The sequence below is a fragment of the Vanacampus margaritifer genome, chromosome 10 (assembly GCF_051991255.1).
Source record: "Vanacampus margaritifer isolate UIUO_Vmar chromosome 10, RoL_Vmar_1.0, whole genome shotgun sequence".
Taxonomy (NCBI): domain Eukaryota; kingdom Metazoa; phylum Chordata; class Actinopteri; order Syngnathiformes; family Syngnathidae; genus Vanacampus; species Vanacampus margaritifer.
In genome coordinates this window covers 21,335,278-21,354,931 of record NC_135441.1, presented here as the reverse complement: position 1 = coordinate 21,354,931, position 19,654 = coordinate 21,335,278, and the positions used below count along the sequence as shown (strand labels likewise).

Here is a 19,654-nt window from a genome sequence, read left to right as displayed (position 1 = left end):
GTTGAGTTACGGCAGATTGAAGTCTGGGTCCTTTTTTTTTCTCCGGACCTGCCCGTTCAGAGAGGTGTCCTACTTCACTTTTCCTGGCTGGAGAACGGGGAATCCGATTTTACACGTTCCTTGAACGTAGCATAAGTGCTGTTGACGTCACTGTGTCGTAGTGCAAGCTTTGAGCCTTTTAGCTTTCCGTACTTTAGCTTTGGCCGACAGCGAGTTTGTGATACATGTACAGTAAATTAAATTGAACGTTTTTGTGTGGATAATTGCTCAATTAGCGTCACAGACTAGTTGCCCACGTAGGCACATCGTTTTAAAAAAGATGGAAGACGATCATCAACTTAAAAAGGTAAGCGCCAATTAAAAGTATGTTACAGCGGGTAACATCCAGCATTAGCTTTAGCAGCTAGCTAACTCGTTAGCAAGCCAAACCATTACTGTTCTCCCGGTCAAACGTTCTGTGAAAATAATTTGACACACATGAGGTATTTCCGAATCAACTGTATTTTTTGTATGTGTTAGACTTTAACGAATTTCAAGGTAAAACAACGTTTAAAATGACGTTTAAAAGTAAAAAAAAAAAAAAACACATTACCGACTACTGATTCTAATCCTTCAAGGGGAAACACAGTTTACATTCTGTTGTTTGTCAAAGCAAGCACCTCATCACTATGCATCAGTTGTTTCAATATTAAGTGTCGTGTTCAGTCATTTGTTAAAAATAAACACCTGCGTTTTGCTGTGACATTTTTTCTAAATGTAATTTATGTTTTCAGAGATCTCATGGAGAAGATGAAGGTTCTGGGTCGGAGGATGAAGATTATGTTCCTTACGTTCCTGTCAAAATCCGAAAGCAACAAATGGTATGCTATCGCCCCTCATTCAGTGGGTGTACTTCTTTGAAGTAATCCTATAAGCCACATAACACATCTTTTCACAGGTGCAGAAGATGTTGCGATTGCGTGGTAAAGCAGTGGATGACGAGCACAGGGACAGTGGGGAGGAACACAGGGATGAAGACGAAGGGCTCGGTCCACGTTCCAACGTCAGTCTCCTTGATCAGCATCAGCATCTCAAGGAAAAAGCAGAAGGTTTCTATTTTAAGAGATTCATTTTGGAATTCAAAGTTGCACCCCCAAAAATTCATTAACACTTATTTTGTTTTGAATTAACAGCACGCAAAGAGTCGGCCAAGGAGAAGCAACTGAAAGAGGAAGAGAAGATTTTAGAAAGTGTTGCCGAGGGCAGAGGTAAAAAATAAAATAACATTTGTACCATACTGTAATAAATTCAAACCATTCACAAGGTGGGGAACTATCCCATTTTTCTGTCAGCTCTGATGTCTGTGAAGGAAATGGCCAAGGGTATCATTTACGACGATCCAATTAAAACAAGGTGGGAACATTTTACTGTACTTTTTAGCAATTTAATAACTTTCCTAGCCGACATTTCATAACCTGATGGTTCTTTGTAGCTGGAAGGCTCCGCGGTATGTCCTCCATATGCCAGAGACACGAAATGAACGCGTCAGGAAGAAGTTTCACATCCTGGTTGATGGAGACGGCATCCCCCCTCCGATCAAAACCTTCAGGGAGATGAAGCTTCCTTCAGGTTCGACTATATGCTTAACCCTCACCCTTTCGACCAACCCGTATACACACTCACCTTGGTCTTTCTATGTGAACCCACCTGAGATATGTCTGCTAACAATTATGTCGTGTTTGCAGCAATTCTAAAAGGTTTGAAGAAAAAGGGAATTGTACATCCAACGCCGATTCAAATTCAAGGAATCCCAACAGTGTAAGTCAAGTGTGCACACATAAATTTTATTTTGCCAAAATTAGAATGCTCACTTTTATTTATGTTATTAGCGTAGAAGCTAAATTATGTTTACAATTTTTTAAAATATTTTATATTATTTCTGCCACTTGTGGTTCCTCCATACATGATACGGTATAAAATGTTCATACAATTTAACCTGTACTTTCAGCCTATCAGGTCGCGATATGATCGGCATTGCTTTCACTGGCTCGGGAAAAACCTTGGTCTTCACTTTGCCCATCATCATGTTTGCCCTGGAGCAGGAGAAGCGGCTACCCTTCTTTAAAAGAGAGGGACCCTATGGACTCATCATCTGTCCTTCAGTAAGTCACAGCCTATTTTTCTCTTAAGACTTTTTTTTTTTAATTAAAATGATTTCTTTTTTTTTTTTCTTTTTTTTAGGAGAGCTCAGTATTGTTCATTCGATTTGACATCATCATTGCTCTCCTTTAAAAAAAATAAAAAAAAAAAAAAAATAATAATAATAATAAAATGTTTTTTTTTTTATATATATATATATATATATATATTTTTTTTTTTTTTTTTGTATGTGGGTGAGCATGTGCGTGCGTGTGTATTCATCAGTTCACCTAAAGCCCATTAAAAAAAAAATCCCATACTAATAATATAATATAATAATAAATTGCCAAATGCAGATGATTTGATGGCAAATGATTTACAATGCCCTGACTATGCACAAAATCTTAAAACCTAAAATGATAGAGGTTATCAGCATGTTGTTCTTCAGCAACTCAAGAAACCGTGATTTGACTTTGCACCAGAGAGAGCTGGCCCGACAGACGTACGGCATCATTGAATATTACTGCAAACTGCTGGAGGAGGAGGGAGCCCCTCAGATGCGAACGGCCCTCTGCATTGGTGGGATGTCCGTCAAGGAGCAAATGGAAGTTGTGAAGCAGTAAGTTAAGGTCATAGTTGCAATACATACAGTAATCAGCAGCAGCTCATTTCTTTGATTTAAAACCCGCGAGTCAAACTCTTATTTTCACAAATTGTGGCTTTGTTTTTTTTAACAACTTCAGATCGGGGAGGCTTTTATTTGTTATGTATTACATTTGTGAAATAATATTAAATGATATGTGGCTTGCCTGGATGTGATTAATTATGTGATATCTTTTTCCCCCGTGTACCACTAGAGGGCGCTCACATACCACACTTTGAGGATCACTGTTCTAGTGCAGTCGGTCCTCCAATACCCCTATAGAGCCTGCTTTTCCATGTCTCCCTCAGCCAACACAGCTGAGAATCGCTTTCAGGCTTCATGTAAAGCTTGTTGATTAGCTGATCAATTGGAACACCTGTGTTGGCTGAGAGTGACATGGAAAACAGGCTGCATAAGGGTACTCGGGGACCGCGGTTGAGAACCACTGTTGTAGTGTATTGAAATGACAAAACCGAGCAAAGGTGCTATAAGATGTTTTCTGCTTGCAGTGGCGTGCACATGATGGTCGCCACTCCCGGGCGTCTCATGGACTTGTTACAGAAGAAGATGGTGAGTCTGGACATCTGTCGCTACCTGGCGCTTGATGAAGCTGACAGGATGATTGATATGGGCTTTGAGGAGGACATCAGGACCATTTTTTCTTATTTTAAGGTAAAGACTAGGGTGAACGATTTTGAAAAATGAATTTAATGTGATGTTTTTTTCCCCCCTCAATATTATTTCTCTATATTCTGGCCCAAACTTTTGTGGCTCAACTTTGTACTTCTTTGCAAAATCGAGTATGACCTTCAGTCAGATTCTTTGTGCTGATTAGTGGTTTATATCTTGTAGTTTTATAATACTGGAAAATGTTGAGTTTGCAGTGCAGTATGCGGAAGAGGAGCAATGTTGTAATTCATCTAATTTGTCTTTCTAGGGACAAAGACAAACCTTGCTTTTCAGTGCCACCATGCCCAAGAAGATCCAGAATTTTGCCAAGAGTGCTTTGGTCAAACCCATCACCATTAACGTAGGCAGAGCGGGTGCTGCCAGCTTGGATGTCATCCAGGTACATCCAACATCCAGGTGTTTGCATTCAGTTGCCAAACACTTCCTGGTGTAAAAGTTGACCGACTGTTTGAACAGGAAGTGGAATACGTCAAAGAAGAGGCGAAGATGGTGTATCTGCTCGAGTGTCTCCAGAAAACAACACCTCCCGTCAGTACTTAAATACTCATCAAAATCTGACACGCATGCGCAAAATGCATTTGTGAAAGCATTTTTTTTTTTTGCTCTTACCCAAAGGTGTTGCTATTTGCTGAGAAAAAGGCTGACGTGGACGCCATCCATGAGTATCTGCTGCTGAAAGGTGTGGAAGCAGTGGCCATTCATGGAGGAAAAGGTACAGGCATTATTGTGTTCAATACGTCCATCAACTTGTCGTCAATGCCAGCCAACAGACAATCATTCACACTTGCGTTCACAATTATGGACAATTTAGTCGGTCTGTGTTGCTTGTAGTTCCTCATCAAAACCACTAGATGTCCTTTTTGCTTCATCATTTTCACAGAGCGCCATTGAATTGAGTCCAACCATTCCCCCATCTTCCTCAATAGATGTGGTTCTTTAATAGGGATTTTAAATATTACCATGCTCCCAAAAACGTATTTATACGTTTTATTTTATTTTATTTTTTTATGCTAGAGCAGTGGTGCCCAAGTCCGGTCCTGGAGAGCCCCTATCCAGCTCGTTTTCAATGTTTCTGTCCTGCAGTGCTGCAGGACTCTAATGATCAGCTAATTAGCAAGCTTTGCAGAAGCCTGATAACGATCCTGATCATGAATCAGGTGTGTTAGTGGAGAGAAACTTGGAAAACAGGCTGGATAAGGGGCTCTCGAGGACAGAACACGGGCACCACTCTGCTAGAGCATACAGAAGGCTTGATGCAGCCTCTGACCTGAAGAGGTCGCTTAAAGCAATGGTAAGTTATTGTAAAAAAAAAAAAGAAAAAAAAAAGGGCAGCAGAGTATAAGAGATCAACCAGGGCCATGTAAAACAAAACAAAAAAGAAGCTATTTTCCACAGTGTTTTGAACAGATTTGTGAATAATGATGAAACTTAGCTATATTCCGATGCTAATTGCTGCAAAACGGAAACAGATACAAATATACTTTTTTTTTCCTGATTAAAGAAGTGACTCTAATCTTTCTTTTGGTAGGTTCCAAGTTTTTATATCAATAGAACACAATATTCTGTGGGCCTTGCAAAATCAGTCAAAATCCAGTAAAACAGCCGGGAGCGAAGGGGGTTGCTTTTAGTGAAAATGGCTGGGAGTGAATGAGTTTAAAAAAGTGTTCAGGGGGGGAAAACAAATCAGGGAACTAATTACCTAATTTTTTAATAGATGCTTCTGACCCTGGGAACTCTCTGCACATTCTGTCTTTGTTTGAAATTAAAACTAGATCAGTAAAAAATTTAGTACTTTAAAAAAACTATTTACTGTAACAAACAATAGGCAGCTATTTACTTAAGGTTTTATTAAATTTTTGAAGACATGCTACTGCCCCTGGAAGATTCCTGAATTTTGTGTTAGATTTGTAAAAAGATGCCTATTATTTTTTTTTAACTCCAATATTTTATTAACCCTAAACGTTGTTCAATAAACATATGCTTATTTTTTTTATTAAGAGCTGTAATAATAAAAAATAAAAAATTATGCCAATATTTTCCCCGTTAGTAAAAATGAATATTAGCTCCAAATATCGGTTATCGGCGTCCTTGACTACTAATAATCGGTATCGGCCCTGAAAAAAACATTGGTCTGTCTCTATATACAGCTGTTAAAAAGGAACATTTCCACACAATAATAACATAAGTCTTTTCTTTTTCTTTGTTCCAGATCAGGAGGAAAGAACAAAAGCCATCGAAGCATTTAAGGAAGGAAAAAAAGACGTCCTAGTGGCCACAGATGTGGCCTCCAAAGGTCTGGATTTCCCGGCCATCCAGCACGTAGTCAACTACGACATGCCCGAGGAGATCGAAAACTATGGTGAGAAAATACTCGTGTGTTTACGACGACGCCGGCTCGCTTCTTATAATGGTTCAGCTGTGAGTGCCTTCACACCAGCTTCATGAGTCCCGAGGACTCTGTGTGTTAAAGGGCAGTAGCTTAAAGCCCTTCCAGTTGGTGTTTGCTAAATAGGTTTTGGCATTATATGAGAACAAACAGCGAATTATAGGCTAAATCTGGACATTTCTTTAATTAACCTACTGGAGAAATTGCAGCAGATCCGAGAGGTTTTTAAATATTCAGTTAACATGAAAAATGTATAGGCAGTCACAGTCATTATCCATTATAGTGTGACGGCCACGTCGCCTGCAAGGAGAGCAAGCAGCTTAAACTTCAAAATGTCCATTAAGAAATTGCTTAGATGTATATCATACTTTTAGCAGTCAACTATCGAACCATATTTCACTCACGATTGCCTTTTCCCGTTTCTGTTTGGACTTCATCAGCATTCATGAAAACATTTTCAAAGATTGTGAAAAATATTAAAAATATATTTGTCTTCTTTATTTCAGTCCACAGAATTGGAAGAACAGGGCGGTCTGGTCAGACTGGTATCGCCACAACGTTCATCAATAAAGGCTGTGGTAAGGAACTGCACGAATGATGACGACCACAACAAAAACACACATAATTATCTCCATGCATGGTCCACAATTAGTCATACCCTTGATTTAAAAATATTTTTTATTTGTTAAATGAGTATCCTGTGACTGGAAGTGAGACAAAGAGTGATAAAAAGACTGGCCTTTTTTTTTTCACATCCTGACAAAATGTTAAGAATGATTCATACTTTTTCTCAATCCAGGTTTTGGTAGGAAGTGTTTTAAATTTACAGTTGATTGGAATATTGTAGAAGCTACCAATGCAATATGTTTCCTCAGAGATATAAGTTTATTCTTATTTTTATTTTTTTAATGAAAATATTTGTCATTAACTCATTCACTCCCAGCCATTTTCACTGAAGCAACCCCCTTCGCTCCCGGCTGTTTTACTGGATTTTTACTGATTTTGCAAGGCCCACAGAATATTGTGTTCTATTGCTATAAAAACATGGAACCTACCAAACGAAAAATTTGAGTCACTTCTTACATCAGGAAAGAAAAGTGAATTTGTATGCGTTTCCGTTTGGCAGCAATTAGCATTAGAATATAGCTAAGTTTCATCATTATTCACAAATCAGTTTTTTTTTTAACACTGGGGAAAATAGGTTTTTTTTCAACATGGCCCTGGTTGATCTCTTTTACTCTGCTGCCACCTGCTGGCCTTCTTTTGTAATAACTACCATTGCCTTAAGCGACCTGTTCGATTCAGAGGCTGCATCAAAGTGCTCTAGCATAAAAAACAACATATAAATACGTCTCCATAGCAATATTTAAAATAGAACGTTTTTATATGTTTTTGGTTAGTACAGCTTTGTACATTTTTCTTTTGCCACTTACCTCACAGATGAGTCCGTGTTGATGGATCTGAAAGCCCTGCTTATTGAAGCCAAGCAAAAGGTTCCTCCGGTTCTCCAGGTGCTCCAGTCGGGAGACGAAACGATGCTGGATATCGGAGGTGAGGCATTCACCAAATTGACAATAAATGAAAAAAAAAACGTCTTTATTTGACTGTGTGTGTCCTAACAAAATATTCTTGTGGTCTTTCATAGGGGAGAGGGGTTGTACATTTTGCGGCGGTCTTGGTCATCGTATTACGGACTGTCCCAAGTTGGAGGCAATGCAGACCAAGCAGGTCACCAACATCGGGAGGAAGGACTATCTGGCTCACAGCTCAATGGACTTTTAAGATTCTTTGGGGAAGGGAATATTCTTCACTGCTCACTGACGAGCTATTATGCGTCCACCTGTGTGTGGTATCATTCAAACCAGGAGGTAGAGCTTTGCAGGCCAATTCTGAACGTCATCAGAACACTGATGAGCTTCATAATTTTTTTTTATACCAATTGTAAATAAATGTCTCTTTTTGGAAAAAAAAAAAATCTACTGTTGAATAAATCTTCTCTTCTGTAAGAGTTGGCTTGTGATCTATCAAAAACACTTGCGTCTGACAATCACGTCTAAAACCTCTTTTGACTTTCGTTGTGTAGTGACGTCAAAGCTGACATCATCTGCAAAGAAGGAATGATGTCACCTTACAACACTCAGTATGTTTCTGGAAAATCTACATTTCAGGTCTAGTCAACCTCTTTTAAACATGAACGTGTGCTTAATTGGATTAGTTTTACAGTTCGTTTAAATACAATAAACACTTTAAATACCATAAAAATGGGTCCAAACAAACTCATTTTCCATACTGTAGGCATGGGTGGGCAAACTGAAGCTTGACCACTTAACGTTTTTTTATGTTTATTTTATCATTTTTCTCATGTTCTCAATGTCCAGTTTGTTTACCTATCATCAACCAGTTATTTACTAAAATAAATACAAAAATGTTTAGGACTGTATATGTGAGATTGTTTCATAAATGTTTTCTTTTTTAGTTCCAATAAATTAACCAATTATTTAATGCAGTGCTTCTCTTTTTTTTTTAAAATGTTTTTACCCCCAGGGAGGAAGAAAATATTTCACATCCCTAGAACTCTCCGCCACGATTAAAAATATTATCAATTTGTGTATAACATTTCTTTAAGTACATCTCTGTAGATGAGCTCATTCTCCTTGTGTATTTTCTGATAATGACAGTGCCACCTACTGTATTGGATGTGCAATTACACTTTATTCTAGTACAGTAAAAAAAAAAAAAAAAAAAGTTCCCTGAGGAGGTCTCATATATCGCACCAGGCCCAAAATGAATTAAAAAATAATAATATGTGAAAAATACTTGGTGGGCCATATTAACTCATTCCCTGCCATTGACGGCTATAGACTTAAAAAATTAATTTGAACTATTTCTATTAGTTTAACATTTTGTTTCCACTTTTGCTAACAAAAGTATGAAAACCTAGATTTTTTTTATTGTACATTCAAAACAGATATAAAATTTGTGATTAATCGTTAGTTAACTAGTGAAGTCGTGATTAATTACAATAAAAAAATGTAATCGCCTGATGTACCTAATTTTTTTTAAAATATTAAAAATGAGGGGCGTCAGACAATTAAAATCTGTAATCAAAATTAATCGCATGACTTCAATAGTTGACTCACGATTAATCACCAATTTTTTTCTAGGTTTTCATAAAACCTGGAAAAAAAAAGTTAAACTAATAGAAATAGTTCACATGAATTCAAACAATTATCCTCTTGTGATTATAGTACAAGGAACTAATTTTACAACACATTTATTATTGTGTTTGTATTTAATATAGATAAGCCCGAGGCCAGTACAACCATCTGGGGAAGATCGAGTAGATAGCACATTGCGGAATCTCTAACTCCTGTTATGTGACTTCTCCAATTCTTCTGCTTGCACAAGCTCTGCACTTTCTTGCATCTTGCTTCTTTCAAAGCCATAAAGCAGTGATAAGAAGGTGGCGTGCTCACTGTCATATTTACCATGCCAGCGTGTTTGCAGAAAGATCCTGGTGAATCACACGAAGGGGGTTTCGAGAAGGCAAACGGATTGACCGTGAAGAATAATGATCTTTTGTGGAAGTGGGGAAAAAAACGGTAAGAGCTTTCTCATGACGACTGATGTTGTAGCTGTCAAGTCACTGAGGAGGTGATGATGATGATGATGATGTTAAAGTTAATAGATAAGAGCACAACCCAAAATCCTATCCCTAAGTGTGTCATTATAACAGTGTTTTATCTCCATCGTAAGTCTAAAAAACAAGGTCCTCCATCAATTTATTTAAGAATGCCACAATCCTTACTATCTATCATCAAAAGTATTATATATTTTGTAGTATTAAACGAATAAAGTTGTATTTTTTTTCTTGGATAAAACTATTATTCTTATATTTGGCCACCGGGGGCAGTATAATACAGCCAGAGCCTGTGTTTCAATTCACAAGTCTGCGTCCTCCGAAGACCGAATTTGTCGGCTGCATGACGTCACTTCCGGCGCACGCACGGAGATACACATGAACGGACTGTCGGTCAAGAAGCATTGACAATCCATTCATATATATGCAAGTCCGTGCGTGCTGACGGGAGTGACGTCATATTCGGCCTTCGGAAGGATACAGCCTTGTTAATTTGGACACAACCACAGACAGAGCCGTATATAGAGAGAGTTTAGCAAACTCGGTTTCTGCAGGGTAACAAGATGGCGTCCATATGTCATGTGACGAGCGTGATTGGCCAAACTCTCTGTAGACGGCTCTGGTCACAGATAAACCAAGCCTTTCACGACTTCTACAAAAGGACTCAGTAAGTGCAGTAATAGTCATTTTTGCACATGATAAGGAATATTTTATAAGGAATGGACCTGTTCAATGTTCAAATATCCGTTGCTTAACACTTTATAACACCACCGCAATGCTATTTTAATAGCTATGGTATTTCCTATTATGTGTTAGCATGAAGCTAGCAGACGTAAAGGAAAATTATGCAGTTGTGATAAACCCAAAATGTTTAATTGTTTTTTTAATTTAATAAATTGTCCTAAAATGGCAATAAATAGCTTGGAGACTCTTTTTATTATTTTTTATTTTTTAGTTGTTGTCAATCTACTTCTGCTTGTGAAATGAGTTGAGAATGAGCACACTTCCAGTTGTGCTTTAACGCATTACATTACGTTTTCAAAGGTTTAATATTGTACTGGATCAAATTTTGCCGGTGTACGTCCCTCGTGTTGTGATGGTAGAATCAAGTGTGTACCTTCTGAAAGTAACATCCAGAGGCAAAACATTTAGCTTTCAGTGCATTATAAATTCTTGCAGTCAGCAAAAACAAAATTTCAGCAACAGCTACAGCCAATAATTTATTCAGAGCCGGACCCATCTATTTATTTTCTTTCCTAATGGATTACACGTCAGCTAGAAAATACAGACACGTGAGTTAATTTGTAGAAAGCAAGCAATTTTCAGAGGGCCTCGCCTCAAAATATTCCATTTTGCTGATGCGTTTGTGATTTGGCCTCAGTGAATGTCCCATTTAGTAGACATAAGTAGAAAACTAGACTAAAAGGCGAAGCACACTACACAAATATTGCAGATTATACACTACAATGAAAATGTCATATTTTGCATCTGGTCAGGTGGTTACAATCAAGGTTTGTTATTGTCGTGACGCGTAAGAGTCATACATTAAGTAATCCTGAATCCTAATGTTCATTTGACACATTTTACATCATCCACCATTTTTGGAGTCCTTACTGTACTTGAAATCTCAACATGGGCCAAATACAGTAGCTCCTTCTTCTATATTAATGAAATCATGACACGTCATTTTTTGGCACAAGGTCAAACAGCTGAGTGCTGACTCGTCGAAGGCAGTAAAGTTGCAATAAAACCGGTGCTTACAATGCCAAATAAATCAAGAAGAGCTATCTAGTAAGTTTCCATTTTTTTCCCCCTCCTTCAATGTTCACACATTCAAATTAAAGCATTTGGGGGCGGGGGACTATTTGGCTGGCTAGCTATCTGGATAGCTAGCTGCTAGCTATTTGTCTAGCTAGCTAGATATCTGTTTTGCTAGCTAGCTATGAGTTTAGCTCGCTAACAATCTTTCTAGCAAGCTAGCTATCAGTCAAGCTAGCTAGCTATCTGTTTAGCTAGCTATCTGTTTAGCTAGCTAGTTACCTGTAGCTAGCTATCTCTCTTTCTAGCTAGCTTGCTAGCTATCCAATCTATTTGTCTATTAATCAAAGTAGTATTGTTTGGCCATACTGTATGTGAAGATGCACATTCTTTTTAATTTTGTTTTTGTTTATTTGACATTCTTGCTCTGATTAAAAATAACGGATTAAAAATAATAGATCAGAATGTACAAAACATTTACGTATAATAAATCTTATATTGTTTGTTGTTGTAATGCAAATTAATTTACTGCTTAGGTTTGATTTAAAAAATACATGCTAAGAAGACCTTGATTTTTATTTTATTTAAAAATAAATTTTTTAATCACAATAGCAATATTGAGGGTGAGGAAAAATCACAATTACATTATTGTTCAAAATCGTTCATCCCTCCTTGGAAGTCAATCAGCGTCACGGAACAGCTGGACTTAATTGATTTGAAGCAAGCCACCGATGCGATAGGAGAGTTCATCCCAAGGCCCAAGCTCAAAACGAAAAACAATTCCCATGTCCTGCAGCCAGCTACGAGGTTCCCACAGAAGGTCATTACCTGACCATATTCCATTCCTCCTACTGATCACAACCAGCCGACCTGTTGATGATGCGCATGGAGGCTCAGAAAGGTCTTCTTTAATGACGCCTCTGTAGTATTTGCAAAGCGACTTTCTCTCGTTAAGGCAAACAGCGGCGGAGGAGAGAATGAGGGGCACATTGCTCAGAGGCCAGATAATGTCACGGATGACAAGCTTTATTACGACCATCTAGAAAGAAAGAAAAAAGGTCAGCAGCCTGAAATAGAGGGAATCTGTAGCCGTGGTAGTCTCCCTTGGCGTGTCAGCAAATTTCCTGCCACACGGAACGACATCCTGCCTGCCAATGACATCAAGAAGATGGAGCAGGAAGACGAAGACTTCATCAGCTGCTTCGCCGACGTCGCCCCCCCCCCCCCCCCCTGCAGAGGTCTGCGCCAATTTGACACGCAGGCTGGCAGAAAGCACTTCTAAGGGACTGGAAAAGTTCCAAGCGCCTCTCTCTTTCAGAGAGCTCGTTTCCATTTGTTCTCCCGATAGGCTATTAGCAGAGTAGCAAGAGCCACTTTAACTGTGACAGATAACCATGCAGCATCATTAGCTTTATTAGACTCTCACTCTTTATTTGCTTTCTTTTACTTGGAGAGTGTGTTTCTAGCTTGCGCGTGTGTGCATATCTTATTTGGCCGCACAAGTGGGGTCTGATTTGAAAATATTTCTAAAAATGTTATCTTTGTAAGAGAACCAAATTTGCTTGAGTTGAAATGGACACCAAATGCCTCATTGCGAGGCAGTAGAAACATAAAGAGACCTTTTAAAATGTATTTATGGTAAAATATAAAGTTGCACTGAACATTATTGAACAACCCTATAAATTACATTACTTAGGTCAATTAGTGGAGTTCAGAGTTCAAACCAAACATGGTGAAGCTGCATTTAGATGTTATGCTGCATACGAATGGAATAAGCTGCCAACAGTGAATGATTTTAAATCCTGTTTATTAGATCAATTTCACAGTACGGTCTTCAGAGGTGGCACATCCAGGTCCAGAAAGTAGAAACACTGCCACGGTTTGACTTTAACCTCAGATGCTGGCTAGTTAGCGTTACCTGCTAGGGAGCTAGCTAGCTAGCTAGCATCAGGGGCTGAAGCCAAACTGTGGCACTTAGCCCCAGGTGCTAGCTAGCTAGCTAGCTCAATTGGTGCTCATTTACCTGCAAGGGAGCTACCAAGCAAGCTAGCTAGCATCAAGGGCTAAAGCCAAACTGTGGCAGGGTTTTTACTTTCTGGATCTGGATTTACTACCTCTGATAGTCTTTTTCAGTAGTAATTAATGTTAGAAACCTATGTTTATGTATTTACTTTTAAATGTGTTTAAATGCCAATGTATGGCACATATGCATAATGTATGTATGTGTGTTTATATGTACTGTATGTATGCATGTATGTAATAAAAAGTGTCCTCAGATCCCTTAAAAGGCAACTCATTTGGTCCCAAAACCGTATAAAAACGTTCTAGTTCACATATTGCCAGGTCCCCAAAACGTATTTATATGTTTTTATGTTGTTGTTTTTTTAAATGCCAGAACATACATAAGGCTTTTATGCAGCCTCTGACCTAAAACAATAGTAGTTATTACACACCAAAAAAAAAAAAAAAAAAAACAGCCAGCAGGTGGCAGCAGAGTATAAGAGATCAACCAGGGCCATGTTGCAACAAACACTTTTCCCCAGTGTTGTGAACAGGTTTGTGAATAATGAAACTTAGCTATATTCTAATGCTATTTGCTGCAAAACGGAAACAGATACAAATATACTTTTTTTCCTGATGAAATAAGAGACTCTAATCTTATCTTTTGGTAGGTTCCATGTTTTTATAGCAATAGAACACAATATTCTGTGGTGTGGGCTTTGCAAAATCTGTCAAAATCCAGTAAAACAGCCGGGGGCGAAGGGGGTTGCTTCAGTGAAAATGGCTGGGAGTGATTGAGTTAAGTTATTATTGAATATTATTATTTATATGAAATATCTGGACGATGAAGCTAGTTTATGACCTATAGAAACACTAAAGTAGTTGATTTACACCATATCTGTACATACTCCCCTCAATCCACTTTTATGACCGAAATACAATTTGTCACCAATAAATCAATACATTTGAACAATATAGCTCCATATTCTCTTTATTGTAGCAAAAACTTCATATATCCTGTATTATAAATAATAATGCTTTAGCAAAATGTAGAAAATAATCACATTAAAGATGGTTATAAGCTCATAAAGTGCAATCTGAGAGTTCATTGTGACCATAAAAAGATTTTGAAATATTCCATTTTTTTCTCTCCAAGTTATCTCTAATTATTCTACCAAACTATCACTTCTCAACCTTTTTTCACTACCTGAGCAATCAGCACTTCAAAGTTGTCCTGCACCTTGAATGAGATGGGTTTGTATGTATATTTTCTGCAAAGTTGCAAAAAAACAACAACCCAAAATCTAACTTCCTGTTTTCTCTATTATTGTGCTTTAAAAAAAAATCATCAAGTGACATCTTAACCATTCGAAGGCATATTTTAAAAAAAAAACTATTAACTAAACAATCCAAACCTTCGTGCCATCATTTTCTAACAATTCGTGGTACTCCCCGTGATGTGATTTAACGTCCTCCATGTTGACTCTCTTCTACGTCACTAAGATGAGAAGATTCTCCATCACTGCAGTGGCAGGAGTTGCTTTTATGAAGCCCGCTTTTGGGCCCGAGTATGATGAGATGGGAGGAAGCGGAGTCCCTCCGCTCTGTCCGCGGGTTCTGCTCCGTCACGTGACTGTGCATCACGTTCCTCCTGCAGGAGGTTTTCTCCGCGGAGGCCGGATGCTGCTGGACCATCCCGGCCAGGAGCTCCGACAGCTCATTGATGTAAATCTGCGCCATTTGGAGGGTGTCGTACTTGGACAGCTTCTTCTCGTTCTCCAGCGACGGGATGACGCTTCTCAGCTCGTCGAAGGCTTTGTTGAGGCCGTGCATCCTCCTCCTCTCCCGGGCGTTGGCGGCCACCCGCCGGTGTCTGTGCGGGCCGCAGTGGGGCGGCGCCTCGTCCGCCTCCGGGATCCCCGCGGCCGACACGTCGCCCGGCATCTCCGGCGCAAAGTGCTCCGACGCGTCTGTTCTTGTGGCGAAGACGCGCAGGGAGTTGGGGCAAATCCAGTTTTTGTGCTCATCCACATGCTGAGTCCAGATTGGAAGCTCTGTTTTGGTGCTCATGGTGAAGTGCTCTCAAGTTGTTTGCACTGCAACATGCATGCAACAATTTATAACTGTCCCCCGTCCCAAGTTGTTCCAACCCCCCCCCCCCTTAGTGTCACTGACTCTTGACAGGTCCGCAGCAGCCAACCCCCTCTGAGCCTGTCACAGCAATTAAACAAAGCGTCTTTTTTTTTTTGTCATTGTGCATTGTAACTCTATATCACTACCTTATTATTAACTCCACGCAGAAGGTAGGCTATGAATTATTTAACAGCGTGCCATTAGAGAAAGACTCCTAACTAATTGTAACATACAATTGGCAGCCCAGCTTTAAATCAATCAACAAATGCATCAATCACATTTCAAGATTCATTTGGGATCAAATAAAGTTATTTGTTATGTATGGAAGAGTATTGCATTCACTTGAAAAATAAAAAGTTTTCTGAGTAATTAGTTTATAGGCTTTGAATTATTCTTTTTCTACTTCTTCTTCTTATTATTATTATTATTATTTTATAGTTTCTGTTTTTAGAGTAATTTATTTCTGTTGTGTTGCTTTTTTCCTGTTATTTTTCTAACATATTTTTCTGGTTTTCTCAATTTCTTCCCTTTAATTTTTTTTGTTGATTATTCTGAAAATTGTACCCGTTTTTCACACCCTTCCCCAGAAAACCCTGTTTTTCGGGATGTTTTGTTTATTTTTCGCCCCCAGAATATTATTTTTTCTGTTTTTCCTCATTATTTAAATATAATAATATATATACAGTATATATATATATATATATATTTTTTTAATAATTGTTTTTCTGAAAAATTTACCCCTGTTTTTCCAGATTGCCAATGCCCCTCCCCCAATCCCCCTCTTGTTTTTCAGGTTTTTTTTAAATATATTTTTTTGAATAATCATTTTTTGTCTTTTTTCCTGAATATTTTTCTCAGTTTTATTTATGTATGTATTTATTTATTTATTTTTTATTTTTTTGGGGGGTAGGGGGGGTCTTCCCTTATTCCTTAAATATTTTTGGGGAGTTGAATTATTCATAAAATCAGAAATTATATTTAAAAAAACAGGGGTGGGTCTGGGATCTGAAAAAAAAATTCTGAAAAATAGAAAAAAAGACATATTCTGAATCCCAGAAAAAAAATCCATAAAGTAGAAATATAAACTCTGAAAAACTGAAACTATTTAAAAATCAAAACTAAAAAACAAGTAAGTTCTATAAAGTGCTCAGAAAAAAATACCCCCTGCCTTGCTTCCCCAGGCCAAGTGAATGCAGTATGCTTCTGCAATTGTCAAATCAATTGTCATTAAAAAAGGCAACTGTGACAAACACCTCGGAGCGTAGACTGTTGCAGAGTGTCTTCAGGAGTCACAGAAAGGCATAGAAGTGACATTGTTGCACATTTTTACGGATCAAACGCATGGGAATTTGAACTGAAAGTATGAGCAGTTGGAAATGTGCATTTGAACGTTACTAGGTCAAAAGGTCAACTCAAAATGCGTTCTGGGTTCATCCTGAAATGTCATCCGAAATCCAACTATCCCGAACTTTTTGCGAATAATTAAACAAATGACAAAAAGGAGCTCCCTTAGCGAAACATTTGGAGAAGGCTTCTCCAACTTGAAGTTGAATTGCCAAGTAAAGTACCTGTCATGGCAGTTTGTGGAAAATAGATTCGAATGTATTTCTCATGCTTGTTGATTGGCCTTCAAGGCGGGTTTGTTCTCAAACAAATTGTAAAGACTATTTGCAGAAGAATAATAAAAGGAACAGGTGGAAGGCAAAGGGCCCAGACACACCTGTCTATGGTAAAGCCAAGATAGCTGATAAGTAAAGCCATTTATGGATCATTAAATACATCTTGTACACCCAAAGCATACTGTACAGACATAAGCAAAAAAAAAAAACATTGCATTTTAATACAGTCTATGTACATTTAAAAAAAAATGAAAATCAATAAATGTGCCAATCACATTGCAGATTCATTTGTGATTAAATAAAAAAAGTTGTTATCTATAAAGTAATCTGAGTAATTAGTTTATGGCCTTTGAATTATTATTATTATTATTATTATTGTAGTTTCCGGTTTTCAGAGTAATTTTTTTCTGTTGTACGACTTTTTACTTAAACTTTTTTTTTAACAATCTTTCTGGTTTTCTGAAATTCTTCCCTTTTTAAAAAATATATTTATTTGATTTTTCTGAAAATCCTCCCCGTTTTTCCAGATTAAAAAAAGAAGAAGATTTTCCTGAATATTTTTTTCTCTTTTATTTTAAATATTATTTCTAGTTTTCGTACCTCTGGGTCGAATGTATAACAAATCTAATTATTGTAATACAGAATAATTCATTGCTCGTGTCAACAAATACGTGGGAATAGAACGTTAAAAAAAAGAATCACATTAAATTGCAATAATGAGGAAAACAAATCACAGCTTAGCTTTCAAAATCACACATGACTTTTTATAATGTAAATGCTTAGAGGGCCAGATTAACTCATTCGCTGCCATTGACGGCTATAAACGTCAAAAATTCATTTGAACTATTTCTATTAGTTTAACTTTTTTTTTCACTTTTGTTAACAAGAGTATGAAAACCTAGACATTTTTTAAAAATAATATTTTATTTTATTTTTAAAGAAAAGATTATTAAAAATTAGGGGCGTCAGGCGAATAAATTATTAAAAATTAGGGGCGTCAGGCGACAAAAATTTGTAATTGTAATTAATTGCATGACTTCAATAGTTCACTCAAGATTAATCACAAATTTTATATCTGTTCTAAATGTACAATCATTTTCTTCTAGGTTTTCATACTCTTGTTAACAAAAGTGAAAAAAAGAGTTAAACTAATAGAAATAGTTCAAATTAATTTTTGACGTCTATAGCCGTCAATGGCAGTGAATGAGTTAAGCCTCCTCCACAGACCAGGAAATAAACTTCCAGCAAACAGATAAATGAAAAACGACAAATAAATACATGATGCCCCATTTACTTGTCAGTTCAGCCTTGGAGGCCTTTGCTCTGCGCTCTACTGAGTGTCTTTCGTTTAGTTGTGATGATATCCAAATCAGAGAAAAGACAAATTCCGTTCCGAGGCCAGCGTGCCTGTCATCTGCTGTCCCCTGGCACCTCAACGCAAGACGAGCCGCCCCACGTCTCCCATATGCCGCTCACCGCGGCAACTGGGCTTTCACGCCGACGCGCCGTACTCTGACACTAGAGCAAACGCCTCATTAGGTCATCAATTACAAGCCGGGAACCTCCTCAGCACCGGCGCACAACATCAGACGTGTTTTGCCACCACGCGCACTTGAACAAATTAAGCATCTCTCTTTCTCGTCTGCTGTTTGTGTGACAAGCATGACTGAGCCCCAGTAGTGAAAATCACCGTGACCTGCCTGGCTGCCAGCAGTGTAATGAGGCCTGCTTTTAGTTGAATAAATTGGCACACTCCGTCCCGGGGTGTCCATTCAATTCGGGGACTGCATGAATATTTCATTCCTTCAGCCCCACTGGCAGAGCAACAGCCTGCAGCCCTGCGCGCTGCCTTTCAAAAAACACAGCTACACTTCCCATCTGGTGCGGGGCCGGGCGGGGAGGTGTGAGGAACATTTTGAAGGTCAACGCCTTGTGACCTCCTGCAGGGGAGACACTGATGCCTCGCAGCAGGCGCCGGCCAGGGAGGGGACACACGCTGACACTGTTGCAACTCTCGGTGGAGGGGAGACGGAAAAGTTCATCCTCAAAAGAGTTAAGTTGTTGGGAAGTCTTTAATGCCCAACTTACGGGGGAAGTCGACTCCCCAAAAAATATTTGCCATAATATACACTAAACACAGTATTCTGATTAAAAGTGCGTTCGTGGAATATGAATAAATAAATAAATCCACCTGTTTTTATTAGGGGTGTCAGGCAATTCAAAATTTTAATCGTAATTAATAGCATGACTTTAATAGTTAACTCACGATTAATCACGCATTTGATATCTGTTCTAAATGTACAATAATTTTTCATAAGTTTTCATACATAAAAATGTTAAACTAATAGAAAAATGGCTGCATCTTTTAGTCATTGATACAGTCATTTCATAATTCAAAAAATTGTGTTCAAATTAAAAAGATGTATTGTACTGTAAAAAACGAGTATGATATTGATTTGTGCTGAGGTCATTTTTCTGCCACTAGATGGCATAATTGCATTTTTAAGATGGTGACAGCTCAGTGCATTTTTCTTAAAGAGTAAATTTGTCTCTATTTTGAGTAAATTTGACTCTATTTAGAGTGGGACCAAATCAAATAAGTTTTAGAGTAATTTTAGAGAAGAGAGTAAAATAAAGAATTTAAAAAAAAGTCACTCAAGGGTTGA

General features: G+C 38.0%; 2 protein-coding genes across 2 annotated transcripts; one reads left to right on the top strand and one right to left on the bottom strand.

Moving 5' to 3' along the window:
- The first annotated feature begins 157 nt into the window (after nucleotides 1–157).
- ddx41 (DEAD (Asp-Glu-Ala-Asp) box polypeptide 41) lies at nucleotides 158–7,843 on the top strand. The gene is made up of 17 exons (XM_077578908.1): nucleotides 158–346; nucleotides 774–860; nucleotides 938–1,088; nucleotides 1,173–1,247; nucleotides 1,332–1,392; nucleotides 1,472–1,608; nucleotides 1,725–1,797; nucleotides 1,988–2,141; nucleotides 2,601–2,737; nucleotides 3,271–3,433; nucleotides 3,699–3,830; nucleotides 3,908–3,979; nucleotides 4,067–4,163; nucleotides 5,661–5,810; nucleotides 6,344–6,415; nucleotides 7,278–7,388; nucleotides 7,483–7,843. Exons 1-17 carry the CDS (start codon nucleotides 320–322, stop codon nucleotides 7,617–7,619), a joined length of 1,836 nt encoding a protein of 611 aa, XP_077435034.1. The 5' UTR covers nucleotides 158–319; the 3' UTR covers nucleotides 7,620–7,843.
- Nucleotides 7,844–14,700: 6,857 nt separating this feature from the next.
- Nucleotides 14,701–15,310, bottom strand: atoh1b (atonal bHLH transcription factor 1b). The gene has a single exon (XM_077578452.1). The coding sequence runs from the start codon at nucleotides 15,304–15,306 to the stop codon at nucleotides 14,701–14,703; it is 606 nt and encodes a 201-aa protein (XP_077434578.1). The 5' UTR covers nucleotides 15,307–15,310.
- Between the last annotated feature and the right edge of the window lie 4,344 nt (nucleotides 15,311–19,654).